This window comes from Mobula birostris, chromosome 2 (assembly GCF_030028105.1).
Source record: "Mobula birostris isolate sMobBir1 chromosome 2, sMobBir1.hap1, whole genome shotgun sequence".
Classification (NCBI taxonomy): Eukaryota; Metazoa; Chordata; class Chondrichthyes; order Myliobatiformes; family Myliobatidae; genus Mobula; species Mobula birostris.
In genome coordinates, this window is record NC_092371.1 from 183,190,897 (window position 1) to 183,205,527 (window position 14,631).

Consider the following 14,631-nt stretch of genomic DNA (forward strand, 5'->3'; position numbering starts at 1 on the left):
AACGCAAGTATCTTAACTGATCTTCATATAAACTGTAGTTACAGGAACAGATCACAAATTGGCTATTCTGTAGCAAATGATTCACCATTTCCAGCACACAAGTTAGGGTGTGACAGAATGCTTTGCTTCAGACTGGATACTGTAAGTGCAGGCCCAACAAGACTGAAAAATTTCAATACTGTCCAAGTTAAGACTGCTCCCTTGAATGATGACCCTCCCTCCAACATGAACATTCATTTTCTTTATTTACTTTCACATAATTGATGTGTCTCATCCATGAAATCAACTTGTATCTTGACAAGATTACTTGAAAGGTACCCCTCAAATTTGAAAGCTCTATGATAAAGAAAGGCATATTCAGCAGATTCATAGGAATATCACCATCTGTAGCTTACATTTTAAGTCGCAACAGTCTTGACTTGGTAATACATATTGCTGTTCCTTCATCAATATAAGACCATAAGAAAATAAGATACAGGAGCAGAATTAGGCCATTTGGCCCATCAAGCCTGCTCCGCCATTTCATCATGGCTAATTCAATTCTCCTCTAAGCTCCAATATTTTGCCTTCTCCCCATGTCCATTCATGCCCTGACCAATCAAGAATCTATCAAGCTCTGCCTTAAATATACATAAAGACTTGACCTCCACAGCTGCCTGTGGCAAAGAATTCCACAGATTCACCAGTCTCTGACTAAAGAAATTCCTCCTCATCTCCTTTCTAAAAGGATGCCCCTCTATTCTGAGGCTGTGTCCTCGGTCTTAGGCCCTCCCAACATAGAAACATCCTCTCCACATTCACTCTATCAAGGACTTTCACCATTTGATATGTTTCAATGAGGTCACCCCTCATTCTTCTGAATTCTAGGGAATGCAGGTTCAGAGCCATCAAACGCTCTTCATTTGACAAGCTCTTCAATCCTGGAATCATTTTTGTGAACCTCCTTTGAACTCATCAGCAAATCCTTTCTAAGATAAAGGGCCCAAAACTGGACACAGTACTTAAAGTGAGGCCTTATCAGTGCTTTATAAATCCTCAACATTACATCCTTGCTGTTATATTCTAGTCTTCTTGAATTGAATGCTAACATTGCATTTGCCATCTTTACCACAGATTCAACCTGCAAACTAACCATTAGGGTTACAAAGATACAAAGATACCCAAGTCCTTTTGTGTCACAGTTTTTTTGTATTTTCTCTCCATTTAGAAACTAGTCAACCCTTTCTACCAAAATGCATAACGACACACTACCCAAAACCATTCCATCCACCATTTCTTTGCCCATTCTCCTAATTTGTCTGTCCTGCTGTATCCTCACTACTTCCTCAAAACTACCTGACCCTCCACCTATCTTCACATCATCTGCAACCATTGCAATAAAGCCACCCATTCTATCATCCAAATCATTGGCATATAACGTAAAAAGAATCAACCCAACACAGATCCCTGTGAAACACCACTAGTCACCAGCAGCAAACCAGAAGAAGCCCCCTTTACTGCCACTCTTTGCACCCTGCCAATCAGCCACTACTTTATCCATGCTAGAACTTTTCCTCTAATACCATGGGCTCGTAGCTTGCTAAGCAGCCACATGTGTGTCACCTTGTCAAAGAACTCCTGAAAATCCAAGTACACAATATCAACCGGTTCTCCTTTGTCTATCTTTTTGTTATTTCTTCAAAGAATTCTAGCAGATTTGTCAGGCAAGATTTTCCCTTGAGGAAACCATGCTGACTACGACCTATTTTATCATGTGCCTCCTAGAACCCTGAGACTTCATCCTAAATAATCGACTCCAACGTCATCCCAACTACTGAGGTCAGACTGGGTTAAAATCCTGGAACTTCCTACCCAATACCATTATCCTTCAGACTACAACCTTTCAAAAAGCATCACAGTACTAGGTTCCACAGGACAATTATTGGTGGGCAATAAGTGGCAGCCTTACAATAACACCCACGTACTATAAGAAGATTCCATATAAACACTACTTGTAGTTGTAAGGTACTGGAGAATCAGAGAAAAGTATCTTCACTGTGACGGGTGTCAAGAGGAGGAGAATGCAATCCAATCAGGATGAAAATTGAGAAGCAAATTTTTATTCTACATTAGGAATCAAAAATTCCTGTGCCAAATAACAGGAGAAGGTGAAAAAGCCAAATTAAATCCACTGTGACTCAATGTTGTAAAACAATAAAACATGAAAACTTCCAAGGGGGTGTGAATACTTTCTGTAGGCACTGTAAATACATCTCGAACTGCAGTTTTTCCTTGCTCCACTCATTAACTCAAGGGGTTTGTCAAAAGTGAATCAGAATGAAAACTATTTTCGTTCAATACTTTCTAAATTAAAATCCTTGCTAGAAACCCAGGTTCCTAGTATAAAGATCGATTATAATCCTTCCACTAAGGCAGCCTCTAAACTGAGGCCATTCGATGTTCTTCAATGTCATAGTCATAGTCGTAGTCATACTTTATTGATCCCGGGGGAAAATGGTTTTTGTTACAGTTGCACCATAAATAATAAATAGTAATAGAACCATAAATAGTTAAATAGTAATATGTAAATTATGCCAGTAAGTTATGAAATAAGTCCAGGACCAGCCTATTGGCTCAGGGTGTCTGACCCTCCAAGGGAGGAGTTGTAAAGTTTGATTGCCACAGGCAGGAATGACTTCCTATGACGCTCTGTGCTGCATCTCAGTGGAATGAGTCTCTGGCTGAATGTACTCCTGTGCCCACCCAGTACATTATGTAGTGGATGGGAGACATTGACCAAGATGGCATGCAACTTAGACAGCATCTTCTTTTCAGACACCACCGTGAGAGAGTCCAGTTCCATCCCTACAACATCACTGGCCTTACGAATGAGTTTGTTGATTCTGTTGGTGTCTGCTACCCTCAGCCTGCTGCCCCAGCACACAACAGCAAACATGATCGCACTGGCCACCACAGACTCGTAGAACAACCTCAGCATCGTCCGGCAGATGTTAAAGGACCTCAGTCTCCTCAGGAAATAGAGACGGCTCTGACCCTTCTTGTAGACAGCCTCGGTGTTCTTTGACCAGTCCAGATTATTGTCAATTCGTATCCCCAGGTATTTGTAATCCTCCACCATGTCCACACTGACCCCCTGGATGGAAACAGGGGTCACCGGTACCTTAGCTCTCCTCAGGTCTACCACCAGCTCCTTAGTCTTTTTCACATTAAGCTGCAGATAATTCTGCTCACACCATGTGACAAAGTTTCCTACCGTAGCCGTGTACTCAGCCTCCTCTCCCTTGCTGATGCATCATCTGGGTTTACTTTGTGCTTAGGCCTGTATATGTGCGTGCGCACGCACACACACACACACACACACACACACACACACACACACACACACACACACAGCTTTGTGAATGGTGGAGCCATGGGTTGCTAACAACACTGGAGAATACCTTTGGGAAGGACATCACTTACCCTGGCACATAGATCCTGAGGCTTGGTTGAGAGGTTCTGAGGCATCTCTCGACACCTGGTGGACAAGTTCAGAATAGCTGTGGCTGCCATATGCGCTGCCTCCATATCATGCGTGTAATCGAAGCTGCTCTTGCTCGAGGTGCTGCTGGCACTGCTGCCTCCGCCACAGCTGACACTGCTGCTGCTGCTGCTGCTGGGTGCATAGCTGCTCGTCGTGCTGCTGGCTGAACTGGAGTTCTTACAAAATCGCTTTGCTGTAACAACAAGAAATAAAAGGAACACATGACCACTAATTATTCCATTAACTAAATGTCAACAACAAGATTTTGCATTGTTTCTTTTCAACATAAATTAGGCCCTTAAAAACATTCTGGGACTCTAGTGTAGGAATACATTACATGTTCACCTACAAATCCTTACTCCAGTCTCTTACTGAGGGTTTTCAAACTTCTGTTTTAAACGAAGAATACCTGTAAACCAGTGGAGAGTGGAAGATACCAGATAAAACTATTAGAGAAATTTGGTAAATGTTTCCAGGCATTATATCAAAACACAGTGAGATTAAAATGCAGCAAGAAACAGTATTATGGCAAATTCTCTTTCATATTTTATATTTTACTATGTGCATCTAATTCCAAATATTTTCCTCTCTGCAGACATTTTAATAATGTTATAATGTGCATGTTAAATATATGTTTCTGGCTGAATTATGATAGAAGTATTGATGATTGGATTGCCTTAATTTACTAACTTAATACACAAAATGCTGGAGGAACTCAACAGGTCAGGTAGCGTCTATAGAGAGCAATGGATGGTTGACTTTTCAGGTTAACATTCTTCATTTGGACCCCTCATCCCATTTCACTCCATCGATTCAGCCAGATCTGTTGAGTTCCTCCAGCAGTTTTTGTGTTGTTGCAGATGCCAGCACTTGTAGGGTCTTGTGCCTCCTAAAAATGCATCAACATGAATTATGTGTGTTATGGAAGGTGAGAATGACTTAGAATTTGTGGCTGTTGAGCATTGAATGCAAAACTGCGGGTAAAACCCTAAGTTTCCTAGCCTAGTCTCCCACCTAAGGTCAAGTCAGAAGTATCTATTGCCATATGGGGATTCCAGGCAACCTTGGTGATTGCTTGAACCAGGCATGTATTAATGAGAGACCTGTCAGAGCCTATCCTGGATTGAGGGAAACCCAGGTCAGCATGTTTTCTTCAAAAGCTTTGTTTTTTCAGTGACTGAACTCATGGCCCTTTAAAAGGAAGCATCACTGAATCAATATTTTCCATTAACAGTATCATTGTGTACTAAAAAGAGGACTGCGAGCTACCCCCTTGGGCTGATAAAAACATTGATGACTACCCAGTCTATGCTAGCTGTAAGGCCTGCTTTAACTTCCTCTAGCAAGCCGCAATTCAGCCTCTTCCAGTGAGGTATCTAGAATACAGAGTAGTGCAGCCACTCAGATGTTGTGCCAATCCTGATGATAATTATCCTTTTCCTGTGTATTATCCATATGCTTTGTTGCCATTCATATTAATGTGTTTATCTAATAGTTCTGTTACATTCCACCAAGCTACCCACTTTCACTATTACCCAACATAACTCATTTCAAGCATCTACAGCTCTCTGTGTCAAATAATTGCCTCTCATATCATTTTATGCTTCATGTCCCTCCCCAACCTTAAATGCATGTCAAAAAGCAAGCACCTTCAACATTCCCCTTTGATACGGAGAGCTCATTGTGAATGCCAGACCACCAGTTGCAGTTCATAGAGAATATATATAAAAGACAAAGCTTGGGGCCTAGTTTCAGTCAAGCCTCTAGCCTCCAGTGCACATATCCACTCAACAACCAAAAATGGTCTCACAAAAATAAAACAGTGAGTAGCTGAGTGCATGTTGTGTCTTCTTACATCTTATGTTCTTGAAAAACAGGCATATCAAAGGTATTTAGTGGGAAGAAGAAATTAAGGAAAGAAAAAATATGAAACATGCTAACTGATTAAATTTCATTCTACAGTTTTTACCTGAGGAAATGAAATTTATCTCCAGTTAGATAACTTGCTCAGTTGCATAAACAGATAAAAGCTTATACAGAAGTTAACAATTCTAGTTATGAAGAAGAATGGACTTTAATTCAAATTATGGACACTAAAGGCTAGAAAAGAAGAGTTGAAGCAAAAAGGGAAAAAGTAAGCAATAAAAGAAAGGGAAAGATGAGAAGAAATGGGCAAAAAGAGAGAGGATGGAAAAGAAGGGAGGGAGCAAGAGGAAAATGAATGGAGTAAAAGGAGAGATGTCACGGGGAAAGGAAGAGAAAGAAAGGGAAAGGAAAACAAGGAATAGATAGAATGAGAGAGATTGGGGCAAAATGAGAGGAGAAAAGATTGGATGAGGAAGAGAAAGGAGGACAAAGGGAAGGGAAGATATGGGTAGGATAGGGTGGAAAGAAAAGGCATCAGGAAGGACCAGGAAAGGAGAAGGATTATAACATATATATACACGACTTTATGCCTTTAGGAAATGTGTGTGACAAATGACACAACCTTTGATATATTATAATTTCAGATATTGTCATTAGCTGAGAATTTACTGTCTTTTTTCAGGAAATATTCTATAGATAGCTGTCCTTATGCAGGCAACTGCTGCATTATGGCCATTCAGGTTACACAAATTCAACCTTATAAAATTTACAAATCAACACTAAAAAATCTGGGATGAGAAATAAAAATCACTCTCATGATTTTTTTTTTAAGTTATGTTTTTTCATGTCTGTGCAGATGACGTGGCTTCATGGTATGGAAATTTGGATGTGGCCTGTTTCCCAGGAATGAAATAGCATTGTAACTTGGTTGGTGGGGGGGCGGGGGAGGGTTCCCTGTTTTAGTCACAGTGTCATAGTGGCTCACCATGATTATTGAACTTACTTGTACTAGTTGCTTTTTACTTTTGTTTCCTAGCTTGCCATCTTTTGCTGATTCACACGCTTGTCTAGATGCTTCTTAAATGTTGTGGGAATATCTGTCTTGGTCACCTACTCGGAATTTCCTAACCTAACTTTATATCCTATCTATTGCCTTCAGCATTTTGTATCTCTGTATCACGAAGCTGTCAGTCTCCTTTGCTCCAGCGAAAACTAACCAAGTCCAATCAATCTTTCCTTATAACTGAAAAGCTCCAAACCAGAGAACATTCTGGTGAATCTCCTCTGAACTCCTTCCAGAGCAATACTTTCCATAGTGCAGCAATCAGAATGCACACAATATTCCAGGTGTGGCTTTACCAATTTTATAAATAAAGTTGTTACATGAAAACCTTGTTTTTATATTCTTTGCCATCTCTGCAGAAGACAAGCATTTCACATGGTTTTCATTGCTTTGATTGTTGGCCTCTGTAAACAGTAACACTAAGGAGCCTACAGACCACTAAAGCAAGTCTGAAAGGAGTGTGAAGAATTGGAAAGAAATCTCACACAAGATCGAGCCCTTGGGTCAATGAGGTTGCTTTGACCGTTATCCATTATATTTTATATTAATTCAATCCTGACCTTTTCTACCCACATTCTTATCAATTTCTCTGCAAATTTTACCTCGCACCTGTGTATGAGCAAATTACAGTGGCCAATTAACCCGAATTTTTGTGGCGTGGGAGGAACCAGGATGGTGGTTTTTGCAGGTACAGAAGTGAAAAGGAAAGAAAGAAAGGGGGAAAAGCAGGTAGAGGATCAACAATAGATGGAATTAAGAGGGGCATTCAGAGATCAGGTGTGGCAGAGAAGGATGAGCAAGGTTGAAATGAAAACATGGAGGAGGAAGAGAGAAAAGGGAGAATGAGAATGGAAGAGATAGCTGCAAAAGACCAGACAAACAAAGAGAAAGGACAGGAAGCAAAGTGCAAAATGAGAAATAAATACTGAGGAAGAAGGAGAGAAAAAGATTGATGGTTCTGACATGTTGACACAACAGCACACAAGCAGCAGGCTGTTGCTGTACTGGATAGAAGTTATCTGTTCTAAAATTATATGAAAATTGAACCTTTAATCTCTCTGGAAAGTTATGGGATGGATCACAGAAAGCACCAGGCATTGATAATCTGTTAAAACCTACTTGCTCTATCTGATGTGGCTGATAACTGTAATGTCCCAACGGTGGGGATAAGCTCTAAAATCACTGTGGGTAACAAGAAGTTGGAATGGAGGAAGATTAATCAGAAATATTACACTCCTGCTAAGAAAGGTATTTTGATAACAAAGAAGGGAGAAGCCACTTTAAGTAAATTACTTGCTTTTTAATGAAATGTCACAGAATTGGATGATTGGTGCCATGCAAAAACAATTTTGTCTCTGGCCTCTCTTGGTATTTCAATCTAGGCAGCTTTTCAGTGTGCAGAGGCAGGCAAGAGAGAACCACCATGGACAGAAAGAACTTTCACAATAAGGATCAGCCCACCCACCATCTCTGTGGGAGTAGCCCTGGCTAGTCAAAGGAAGCTTCTTCCAGTTCTTTGGCACCACAAAGCTCATGAAGATGGAGAAATAGCAGTGGAACATCATATATTCCTTTTATATTGTTGTCTTCCAACAAATCTATTCAAATTGAGATGTTTGTGAGGTACTTGTTATAATTTTTGCATCTATTGTTTAACTATTGCTTATAGTGTTTTCTAATACAAGAGATGTGACTTGTAGTTTGTTGCCCAATTCATGTACAATGGGGTATAAGTTGTTATGAAATCTAAATAGTAGAGGAACAAAAAGTCCCTGTGTCAGTTTAATGCAACAATTGCAATGACAGAGTTTCAAAAGAGTGATCTTTGATGCTGAGCACAGGTATGTGTTGTGAACTCCAAACAATGCATGAGACATTATACCTCAATTTATTACACAGAGGCCTGAATTTATTTAAAAATGCATCATTTCCCATATTTTTGTTTTTAAATATATAGATAAAAACAAAAACAGGGCAAATTACAGAATGCAGCTTTCATCTTTCTGACTGAGGTTGTATTCATATTCCCTTTAGTTGAATTGGTTTATTGTGTTAATTTATCTTGCTTGTATACTTACCAGCATCTCCAGACTGCCTTGACATTCCAGGTCACCTGCTCTCTGGATCACAGTATAATCCAAGGTGGAATCTTCTACAAGACGGGTGGTTCCTACTTCATTGGAAAGACCCAGGTCAGTACCGTGGTGCCCAGAGATTCTCCAAGCAGAAGTGCCTGCCTGTGTATGAGCTTATGGAATCACCTTGACAAACAATGGGGGTCTGTACCTTGGTTCACCTGCTGTTAAAGTTGCTGTTTAAATTGAATGATTGGGAATGTGTTTGACATTCACAAACAACCAAAACTTCATGTAACTGGTTATCAAATAAACGTAATGTCAAAATCTGAAATGTATATACACAAAAAGATTTAAACTAACTTAAATCAACAGTTCGAAATGTAATTTCCTGTATGGCCAATTTTTTCATATGTTTCAATGGTCTTAATATACCTGAGCCAGGTTTAGTGGTAGAGTGAATGGGTTGTCCATCACTCAGATGTGTATCCTGCAACTAATCATGTTGAGCATAAAGTTGCCTGCAACTGATGCCCTGAAGAGCTGCATCACAACTTTTGGTGACTAATATGCAGTTAGGTGGCTGCAGAGTTTGCAGTTTCCTGCATCTGCAGTACCTTAGCAAAGATATCCCAGTAGCTCATTTATTCCTCATGCCCTATAATGCCTTGTGTGGAGTTCTGAGGCAGAGCTTCAATGTTCAATCTCTAAACAACTGCCAGCAAAGGCCACCTTTTTGTTATGAAAGTTATTATGACAAGCCCGTTAGAAAAGTATGGCTTCTAATGCTTCAAACAGCAGCTTTACAGGCAATCTGATCCATTAAACCTACAGTTTTATGTGTGGACTATTCAGAGCAGAGAGATGAAAATGATAATCAGTGAAGGTACTTGCTCATCATGTTCCTAACCACACAGGAACATAGAATCAGTGAGTCTCAGAGGGAGGTAACTCTCTCTCTGATTGGCACGTTCTTTCAAAAAAGAATTAAGCAAACTTTATCATTTATTCCTAAAGGTGGCAATATACCCGCCTGTATTTTTATTCTTTTACCTTCATTCCTGCTAACCTAATTTTCACCTTTAGGATTAATTCTTGATCCTTACATGTATCAAATTATTGTTCACCTTTTTAAAATTAAAAGTCAAATGGAAAGACACAACTAAGCTAGTTTTGAAGAACAAAAACCATGTTCCACATTGGGGCTTGCTTCAGGACCTGTCTGCTTCTAAAACAAATATTGTAAAGAGAGTAATACTGTGTTATCCAAGATCAGAGCTTGAGGTCAACTGCTACACATCATGCAAATCAGGAAGACAGTGAGCAGAATATTTTAGATGGCGCTTTGACAAGTTTCTAATCAGAAAAATTAACAATTTTCACATCTCTCACTTTTGCTTTACCTTATTTTTCTCTCAGTAATGCTGATCCTTCCCTTCCTTGCATTTTATGCCTCTCCTGGAAGGGAATAGGACAGTTCCTGGATTTGAGGGCTTGAGTTATCAGGAAAGAAAGGATAGGCAATGAAGAAGTCTAAGAAGTGACATGATGGAGGTATTTAAAATTATTGGAGACATAAATGGGGTAGATAACCAATGCCTGCTTCCCATAATAGGGGTATCTGAAACTTGAGAATGCCGGCTGAAGGTCTGAGGAAGAAGATTTACAGGGATCTAAGGAGTAAAATTTTCACACAAAGAGCAGTTGATATCCAAAATGAACTGCTGGTTGAACTGTTGGTCTCCAAGATGAGGTGGTGGTGGCAAAACAGTAACAGCGTTTACGAGGTATCTCAACAGGTACTAGAGTGAGCAAATCAATGAGGGATATGGAATTACTGGAGGTAATTGGTATTAGTATAAATAGGTATGATGGTTGACATGGATGTGATGAGATGGAAACTCTGGCTGAGTGGAGCCACAACAACAACAACCTCTCACCTAATGTCAGCAAAACCAAGGAGCTGATTATTGTCTTTAGGAGGAGGAAACCGGAGGTCACGCACCAGTGCTCATTTGGGGATCAGAGGTGGAAAGGGTCAGCAACTTTAAGTTCCTCAATGTTATAATTTCAGAGGGTCTGTCCTCAGCCCAGAATCTAAGTACAATTGCGGGGAAAACACGGCAGCGCTTCTACTTCCTTTGAAGTTTGTGAAGATTCCACTTGACACAAAACTTTGCCAAACTTCTATAAATGTGTGGCAAAAAGTATATTAGCTGGTTGCATCACAGCCTGATGTGGAAATACCAATGCCTTGAATGGAAAGTCCTACAAAAAGTAAGGGATGTGACCCAGTCCATTATGGGTAATGGACCCCAGCATTGAGCACATCTACTTTGAATGCTTATATATTTATTATTTTTTTTCTTTTTGTATTTGCACAGTTAATTGTCTTCTGCACATTGGTTGCTTGTCCATCCTGTTGGGTGCAGTCTTTCATTGATTCTTAGATGTACTGAGCATGCCCGCAGGAAAACGAATCTTAGGTTTGTATAATGTGGCATCTGTGTACTTAGATAATAAATTTACTTTGAACTTTGAATCAAAGGGCCTGTTCATCTGCTGCACAGCTCTTTGATTCTATGACTATTTCACTGAGCTAACTCTGCTTGAACTTGTCTCTTCCAAATCTGCCTCACAATGAATTGTCCCTCTTGCTCCTTAGACTCTCTCCCCATCTTGCATGAATACAAATGCTACCTGATTGAGCAATCTTTTAATTGAAGCTATTTTTCCTCCTTTCTTTCTTCTTTAAGTAAATAACTCTTCTCTCATGCAGGCAGCAAGACTATCAAATTTACAGGCTACAAATCATCTGCCTTGCTATTGCATGACACCTTTGCTACTCCCTCCTCTTCCTGGGACCAGTCATGATCCACAATGAGGAGGATAGCCTTTCTGAAAGTGCATCCTCATCCTTTCAAGTGTTGAACTTAGCACCAAAAACAAGTTCAGGGGCTCTGCACTGGGTACTTCACTGAGTACAGTTCAGCAGGACAAAGTGCAGGTAGGTCAGAGTCAATCCCATTTGAAGGAAGGTTATGAATTGAGTTCAAAACCTCATTCCCCTTCTGTCAGTCTTAGTGAGCTGAGGTAACGTGGGCAGCATTAATTCCATGAGAGAAAAGCAGATGATGCTTAGCACTTGAAAGCTGACTGCTAAGTAAAAGTTGACTGTCATGGCCTCTTCAACCTGAAGGTAAGTGGATTTGAGTCCTGCCTGCTTCCTCTACCACACAGCTTTCTTTCTCCTACCTGATCATTCTCCTCTTGATGTCCCAATCAGACAGAAACATGAAAAAAAAAACACATTTGCCAGCTAATGGAATTGTAAATAGTATTTTTAAAAAGCTCCTTCCGTTTGCATGACAGAAAATGCAATCAATACCATCACATTAATTGTGCTTATAATTATCTTCCATTTTCTGCACACTGTTCTTACTTCTTTTGTTGCAGCTGTCATGATTAAAATGTCAAGTAAGGCAATTTGCTATATCCTTCTCTCTTCTGTGTATCAGCAAACAGCCAACACTATTATCTAGAATCATTAGAGAACTTCAAACCTAAAGATGGATAATCCTAATAGCATTTATAATTGTCAGAGAAGTTTCATGCTCTAAAGTCACAGAGACTCCTCATTTCATTCCAGTATACAATGTATTCAGCAATGGTCAGCATCTAACCCATTGACTCAAGACCTGAATAAACTGTCTACTGAGAAGAGGCATGCTGAATTTATATTATTTGAACTGGTTCATACACTGGGTATAATTTAAATAGACTAAGTAAAGCAGAAATTCAATTGACCTTAAGACTCCTGACAGTAGAAGATCAGGAGCAAGCTTCATCTCTAACCAACATTTGAAATCAGGTGCACTTTCTGAATATTAAGATTCCTGAAGCAGAAATAATGGAGATGATATTGAGATCTATCATGCATGTAGTTTAAATGAACCAAGTGTGCATAGTGCAATCATCAGAAGCTATCACTGTCACAGTTCCTCTTTCAGTCACTTATAATTGTCACTATAGCAGAAAGATAAATCTTGAAGGATTTGAGATGATCCTTGGCTGCCTTAATGCCTGACACTGTGACTAACTGAGAACATGCCTTGGACGTCCTTCAGTTTTTCAAATATTTTTATTTGATCACGAGATCTTAACATTTCAAAACTGTTTTAAAGACCATGTAATTAGTCTGGATTTGTTGAACAACAATGATGGTTTTCTAATTTGCTGGAAGCAATGGCATTACTACTTCAGATCTCTGATCAGTTCAGTTTGCGATACTTTGTTATCAAGGATAGATCCATTCACCTAACAGAAAACTCATTTTCTCCCTCTGCAGGTGCTATCTGATCGGTTGAGTATTTTCAGCAGCTACTGTTCATTTTCAGTCATTAGGATTGTTGTTGGCTGTATGAATAGGTTTTTAATTAATTGATTTTAATAAAAGAAAAAATATATTTATATAGAAAATGGTGGATCAATGAGTGGTATCACAAGAACAACCTCTTACTCAATGTCAGCAAGACCAGGGAGCTATGTGTTGATTTCAGGAGGAGGAAACTGGAGGTCCATGAGTCAGTCCCTAACAGGGGATCAGAAGGTCAACAACTTTAAGGTCCCCAGTGTTATCATTTCAAAGGACCTATCCTGGGCACAGCACACAAGTGCAATTATGAAGGAAACATAGCAGCACTTCTACTTTCTTAAAAGTTTGCAAAGATTCGGCATGACAACTAAAACCTTGACAAACTTCTATAGATGTGTGGTAGAGAGTATATTCACTGGCTGCATCACAGGTTAGTATGGACACACCAATGCTCTTGATAGGAAAATACTATAAAAAGTAGTGGATACGGCCCAGTGCATCACAGGTAAGGCCCTCCCCACCATTGGGCACATCTACACAAAGCGGTGTCGCAGAAAAGCAGCATCCATCGTCATGGACCCACGACACCCAGGTCATGCTTTCTTCATGCTGCTGCCATCAGGATGAAGGTACAGCAGCCTCAGGATTCACACCTCCAGATTCAGGAACAATCATTATCCCAGGGACAACTTCACTTGCCCCATCACTGAACTGTTCCCATAACCTATGAACTCACTTTTAAGGTCTCTTCATCTCGTTTACAGTTTTTTTTATTATTAATCTTAGTACAGTACTATGCAAAAGTCTTAGGCACATATATATACCTAGGGTGCTTAAGACTTCTGGACAGTACTGTATTTATCAACGTGGAGTGGATAGCGAGTTTGTAAATCTGGTCGGACTAAAGGATGTTGGGAATGGCAAGGGTGGAACACTGTGGTGGAGTGTGAGACAGGTGACAGAGAATAATTGCCAGGGCTGGGATAGGGGGTGGCGTGAGGACAGACACACCCAGCCCTGAGACACTGGGCAAGGTCATTTGATTTGAAACAATTAGTTTACTGATCATTACAGAATATCTCTCTGGTGCTTCCTGCTCCCTCCCTTCCCTTTTCCCAACTATGATTCTCCTAATCTTGCCCCCTTCCCACTGTCATTCAACAACGTAGACCCATATCAGAATTAAGTTTATAATCACTCATATATATCATATTCCTTTTGTGGCAGCAGTACAGTGCAATAAATAACATTACTACATTACTGTGCAAAAATCTGAGACTCCTTAGCTATACTTATGTGCTTAAGACATTTGCACAGTACTGTATTTCTCCTTTTTCTTTCTTTTTGTATTTTCACAATTTATTGTCTTTTACAGACAGGTTATCTGCCCTGCTGGTGCAGTCTTTCATTGATTCAATTATGGCTATGGGACTTATTGAGAATGTGTGCAAGAAAATAAATTTTAGGGTTGTATATGGTGACATATATGCACTTTGATAATAAATTCACTTTGAGTGAACTTTGAGCATTTAACAGTTTCAAAAATAAAATTGCCTTAGAATTTCTTAAGCATATACTTGCTTTTAAATCGACAAATTATCAGATTTTATTGATATTCAGTATGATGGCCAAACTTTCATCAAAGAGGAGATGAAATCTGAAGCAGGCAAGCTATAACTGTATTGGATGGTGGGGAGGCTTTAGGAGCTGAGTGGTTTCTCGTGCACCT

General features: G+C 39.8%; 1 protein-coding gene across 1 annotated transcript in view; it reads right to left on the reverse strand.

The window, feature by feature from the left end:
• Positions 1-14,631, reverse strand: part of LOC140209840 (myelin transcription factor 1-like protein) — a 354,336-nt gene that overhangs the window by 109,007 nt on the left and 230,698 nt on the right. The window contains exon 12 of the mRNA XM_072278399.1: positions 3,463-3,716. Within this exon, the coding sequence (XP_072134500.1) occupies positions 3,463-3,716 (254 nt within the window). The remainder of the gene's footprint in view (positions 1-3,462; positions 3,717-14,631) is intronic.